Below are 6,304 nucleotides of genomic sequence, written 5' to 3'. Positions count from 1 at the left end.
GTGTGACACTCACACTCATTAGTTAGTCCTTAGTCAAAAAGAGGTCTTAGTGTATCATTCATTTTGAAAGACAATAGAGTAAGATTTAAGAAATCTATGATGTTAGTGTAATTGTACTCTTTTGGTCAGCTTACTGGCAATTTATTTTGTTTAATTTAAGTTTCTTTTGGTTGTTCAAAAAAATATAATAAAAATGTGATAACCTTGATTGTAGAATCATTCTGCATTATGATTTAAAAAAAAACCAGTGTATCGATCTATCAAAGTTTTTGATATAGGATCAGTTAAATCATGAAGTTATCAGTTATAGGATTGTTTATAGGGTTGTTATTTTTTCTTTTTTTTAAAGGTGTGCATTACTCGCGAATGTCAGGAGATCTAGCATACGTTGTCTTATCGGGTCTGCGCTAGAGAGCCCCCTCGCACAATAGATCCCCAATTTAAACCCATCAATGAGAAACCCCTATCACGCATACTTGAACTCGAGACCTGGAGAGGAAAACTCACCCAGACCCACCATAAGTGAAACTTAAATACATGTGACCACCACTAGAGCACCATTGCTTTTATAGGGTTGTTTTAAACTTTTTCATTTCATTATCTAATTCACTCTTATCAATAATTTGTTTGTGTTATAAATAATAATCTGTTTTTATATTTATTAGTTTCTTTTGACAGGTGAACTTCACAACAGACGACTAATTCACACCCGCAAGACGCAGGCCCGCCACCACTCATTACCAGGACTATGTTGTCTTAACCGGACTCACGCCTGGTCGAGAGGGGCGTTACGCTGTCCCCGAAAAAATTTCCAGCCTCCTGCCACATGACAGGAGTTGCACCCTCCACAAGAGCCGACCCTCTGGAGTAAATGCACTGTAGTAGAAAACTCGGATGAGATCAAAAGTCGAACCTGAGTCCTTCCCCATTATTTCCAATGCATCAACCAGCTGGGTTGGAATCATTTATATTTATTGGTTAGATCTTGAGATCCTAACTATCATTTAATATGATTATATTTCATTTGAAATCACAAAGATTGTTTAATTTCCCATCTGGATTTTCCAACTTTTTAACATCTAAAGTGTTAGATTGTTTTTTTATAATAAAATAGAATAACGGTCATGATTGAATAATCGAAATAATTTAACTTTTTTTTAACGGCAAATTTCTTTTATTTGGGACTTGAATCCAAGATCTCTCCCTTTAAAGGTGTTTAAAGGTTTTGGCTTTGCCAATGAACCACCACCCCATTGATTTGAAATAATTTAACTCCTTGATACAAATAGTTCGTTTACATGAATTCATAAAACAATGAATATTATTACAAAAAAAATGTAAAATAATCATATCAACAATGTAAAAACCATCTACAATCTAAGCAATGTATACAACAAGATTTGTATAATAATCTTTACAATTACTTAAATCGATATCGGTCACCCCGAACTATTCGAGCTATGAGAGAAAGACGGGATCGCTAGACAAGCCGACAACGCCCTCTCTAAGCACATAACAACTTCACTCATCGTCGGACGACATTTTCCCTCAAAAGTTACACAATCAACCGCTAGATATCCAACATATTTTACAGCTTCTATTTCGAACGGTGTTGGAGGAGGGACTTTAGGGTCCAAAATCCGGTGTATGTCATCATGCACAATGTACGGTACAACCGAGTCAACCACATTCCTTCTCTCTCCAGATTCATTTTTATGAATCGCGCGATGCCCTGACAAAAGTTCTAGTAACACCACTCCAAAACTATAAACGTCGCTTTTAGCAGTTAACTGCTCAAACTTATAGTACTCAGGGTCCATGTAACCAACCGTGCCTGCGGCACGTAATGAAAGGTGTGACGTGTTGTCTGGTGGGCCCAACAACGATAACCCAAAATCTGACACCTTTCCCGTCCATTCGTCATCAAGCAATATATTTGATGACTTGATATCACGGTGTATGATCGGCGGGTCAGCGTAGATGTGAAGATACTCAAGCCCACGAGCCGCATCCAGAGCGACTTTGATCCGTGCGGGCCACGACATTATATACGAGCTGTATAAACTGTGTAGATGGCTGTGAAGGCTACCGTTTTCCATATACTCGTATACTAAAACAAGTTCGGTTTCTTCCTCACAAAACCCGAGTAACCGGACCAAGTTTTTGTGATTAACCCGCGATAAAAACTCGAGCTCGTTTACAAACGCGTTGTCCGTGTCTTCTTGCTGTTTATGCTTGCCACCAGGATACGATGACGAGCTTGTTAATTCAGCTCGCTTAACCGCTACTTTTCGACCATTGGCAAGTGACCCGTGGTAGACCGAACCGAAACTTCCAACTCCTATTCGGTTATCTTCGGAGAAATTATTCGTTGCGTTAATGATCGTTTGTAATGTGAATTCTTCCAAATGACCCCCAGTTCCCATACTGATTAAGTGACTTAATTTCTTCACAAGAACACGATTCGCGGATTGAATCTGTGAAGCGATTTGGTCATCTTCCATCGGTCCAGAATCGTGAACTCGACTACCGCCACTCGATTTGCAAAATCTAAAGATTAGAAAGCATATAACTACCAAAAATGACAATGAACCTACTGACCCGACCACCACAAATGCCACCATTTTGTCACTCCAACCAGCATTTCGGTCTACTGGTGGTGTTGGCGATGCTACTGACTCCGGTGGAGGCGGAGGTTGATTGTATTCACACGGCTTACAAATCATCAACTCGCCCGTGCAAAATGTCGCATAGTTCGGGATCGGACCACACGAACAATTTGTTGTACATAAACCAGGAACCACATCCGCGAATACAAACGAACTCAAAGACTCATTCCCCCAACAATATAACGAATAATTCGAAGTCAAAATCCCACAAAAAACACCGCGATTCACCTGCAACCCCTCAAACGGAACACGCTGCAGATATTCGGGCAACTGGAAACCATTTTCGCCCCAACAGACAACAGTTCCATTACCTCTAATCGCACAAAACCGATTATCACCGACCGAAACCGATTTAAACACACCATCCGGTTTCCCAAACATATTCATACTCTCCCCCCAACAATCCAAGCTCCCATTACCCGAATTAACCGAACAACCACGGTTATATCCAACAGAGAGAGCATTATGACTCCCAGCCGGAACATTGCCAATATTGTTACCTCCAGCACACACTATTTGTCCAACATCAGACAACCCACATACGAAATTGTTTCCAACGGAAACATCCGAGCTAAACCGTGTCTGGTTGAGTACAAAATCATCATTAAACTGATCCCACTGCCAGCAAATGAGCTGGTTAGTGGTACCAACAATCCCACAAACATGTGAATCACCGGAATCAATTTCTCTAAAGGCCGAACCAAGGTAGAGTCTCTTGTAGACCACAGTTCCGTTTCCGTTTGCTGGAAACCTCCAGCAAACAAGAAACGAAGTAAGCGTCAAGGTTGATGGTGAGCTTACTCCGCAAACGAAGCGGTATCCGCCCACGATACCGACTAGCTGAAACCGGGTGCTGTCAGTTAATGGAGCTGATGGGGTTCCGTTGGTGGTGCAGTTGAGGTGGGTTTGGGTTTGGTTTTGGGATTTGGTTAAGGCGCAGATGAGGGTTTGGTTTGGGGTGATGTGGGAGATGGAGACTGTTGGGAGTGAGGAAATGGAAGGGGTGAGGAGGAGGAGAGAGAGGGTTAGAGAGAGGAGAGAGAAGATGAGGTCCGCCATTGAAGGGGTTGTTTCATGGTGTTGGTGTGTGTGTGGTGTGAGTTGTATGTGTGAAGAAGAAGGAAGAGGGATGTGTGTAGACGCGGTTTGGTGTATTGGGTTGTGGAAAAGGAAGGAGAGTGAGAACGGGATACGACCGTTTCAGCAAGGAAAAAAATTTGTTTGGTACCGATTCAAATCACAATAATGTAGTACTATTATTATTATTATTATTATTATTATTATTATTATTATTATTATTATTATTATTATTATTATTATTATTATTATTATTATTATTATTATTATTATTATTATTATTATTATTATTTGAATTGAATTTATTATATTATTATTATATTATTTTAATTATAATTTGAATTTATGGTAAACTACATTTTTCGTGCTTCATGTTTACATTGGATTGCAACCGATAACCTTTAGGGTGTAAGGGGCACTCCCCTAAGAGGGGAGTCCCCTCTCTTACGCATAACCAATCCTCGTGTGCCACGTCAACTCCCCTCTTAAACTCCCCTAACACCCTAAATTGATGGCGGCACTCCCCTCTTAGGTGACTTGGTTTTTTATTAAAAAAAAAAAGAAATTTCTCATTGGTCCAACCCTTCCCTCTCTCCTCCCTCTCTTCGGTGAATCCCCACCGATTTTGGTCCCCTATGTTGGTCACCGATTGATTGGTGGCACCACCACTCTTCGGTGGAGGAGGTCCCCGCATGGGGTCACCGACTACGCCCCGATCACCCTTAATTTTAATAATTACAATCACAGTTTTTTTTTTTTTTTTTGATAAAAACATTACACCCTAGATCCTTTAGTACTAACCTGATAAAAACCCTATTTTCAACAGATCTACAACAATTAGATCAAATCATCGGTCTCTATTTTGACATCTTTAATTTTGGCATATTTGAAGATGTTCGTCGGAGGCTTGTTTTTCATTTTGATGTTGGTTGTCTGTATGCCCCGATGGCTTTTTTCTTTGATCTGTTCTTGTTCTTTTTGTTCTTTCAGGCTCCACGTTGGGGCTTGTCGAATGATAATAGTCGTTCGATTAAAAAGAAACAAATCCGCAACAATTAACCACGTTGGGGCTTTAAAATCCGTTTCAAGCTTAGGCGACTCTGGTATTGGGTTGTGTTTCAGACGACCGTTTTGTGACGATTTGTATTCTTACTTAGCCCACTTGAATTGATTTATGAACAATTGTTCTCATAAATGTGATATAAATAAACCTACCATTGTTGATGACGATGTCAGAGGTTGTTTGTTTTTGAAAACAGAGGCAGCGGTGGTAGAACATTGGAACGGAGAGGGAGAGAGAGAGTTGAGTTGAGTTGAGGGAGAGGGGGGTTTCAAATAGGGAAGAAACGGTGTGTGAAAAGACATAAATGCCCTCATATGAGGTGCACATGACCAAACTTAACTTAAAATTTTAACTGGGTTAGTGCTTAATGACGTAAGATGTAATAAGTTTTACAAATAAAGGATCGTGACTATAATTATTGAAGTTAAAGGCTATTCGTTGCAATAAGTGTAATCTACCCTTGAATTTATTATAAAATAAGAGTTAAATGTCATTTTAGTCCCTGTGGTTTGGGTCATTTTGTCAGTTTAGTCCAAAGGTTTTATTTTTCGCTTGTGGGTCCAAAAAGGTTTCATCATTGCCATTTTAATCCACTAGGTTAACTTCATCCATTTTTCTGTTAATGAGAAGGGCAATTCGGTCATTTTATATGTAATTCTGTTAACTAGAAGGGCAATTCGGCCTTATAAAATTATCAAGTTGCCCTTCTCGTTAACAGAAAAATGGATGAAGTTAACTCAGTGGACTAAAATGGAAACGGTGAAACCTTTTTGGACCCACGTACGAAAAATAAAACCTTTAGACTAAACTGGCAAAACAACCCAAACCACAGGGACCAAAATGATATTTAACTCATAAAATAATTATGAACTATCAATGTAAATTCAACAAATTATACATACCATTAATTCGATGGTATTTAAAAATTATTTTTAAAATTTATTGTTATAATATTATATTATTAATCACTTTTAAAATGTTCTGTTTTTCGCTTAGACCATGCGGTGTGGTCAAGCGTCCCTAGTCCCTACCACCCCACCTGCTATAATACCTCATAGCGCATCTTCTCCCATTTTCTAAGCGTCAAGTGGGGGGGGGCGGTCATAATTATACAGTTTTTCAACGTTAAAATTTCAAAAAAAAAATATTTTTACTTTTAACACTCTATACATCCCAATTTTTTAATTAAACCACACCATTCTATACAATCTTTTCTCTTCTATTTTTATACCAAACCACACCATTATGTTTTTTTACAATCTCACAACATGTTTCCCAACAACAACCAAAATGCGTGGGACCCCAACAATTCAATTTGGGCTAATTTCCCAAACAACGAGCATGAAAATCGATACCGATGAAACCCCCTAACGGGTGATATCGAGTATTATTCAATGCCCCCTTCCACGCCAACATCCCCTCATCCGTCACCACCATCAGTTCTCGGCTTTTTTGGATGCTATTCCGCACCAAATCAACGACCAACATTTTTTCA

General features: G+C 39.2%; 1 protein-coding gene across 1 annotated transcript; it reads right to left on the bottom strand.

The window, feature by feature from the left end:
- Positions 1-1,303: 1,303 nt before the first annotated feature.
- Positions 1,304-3,860, bottom strand: LOC110912750 (serine/threonine-protein kinase-like protein CCR4). The gene has a single exon (XM_022157552.2). It carries the CDS (start codon positions 3,726-3,728, stop codon positions 1,440-1,442), a length of 2,289 nt encoding a protein of 762 aa, XP_022013244.1. The 5' UTR covers positions 3,729-3,860; the 3' UTR covers positions 1,304-1,439.
- Positions 3,861-6,304: the final 2,444 nt, after the last annotated feature.

The sequence above is a fragment of the Helianthus annuus genome, chromosome 2 (genome assembly GCF_002127325.2).
Source record: "Helianthus annuus cultivar XRQ/B chromosome 2, HanXRQr2.0-SUNRISE, whole genome shotgun sequence".
In the NCBI taxonomy this organism is placed as follows: Eukaryota; Viridiplantae; Streptophyta; class Magnoliopsida; order Asterales; family Asteraceae; genus Helianthus; species Helianthus annuus.
This window is presented reverse-complemented; position numbering and strand designations above follow the sequence as displayed.

What these genes read in the sequence shown, in the direction of transcription:
- LOC110912750 (XM_022157552.2), bottom strand. Translation starts at nt 3,728, where the DNA reads ATGGCGGACCTCATCTTCTCTCTCCTCTCTCTAACCCTCTCTCTCCTC.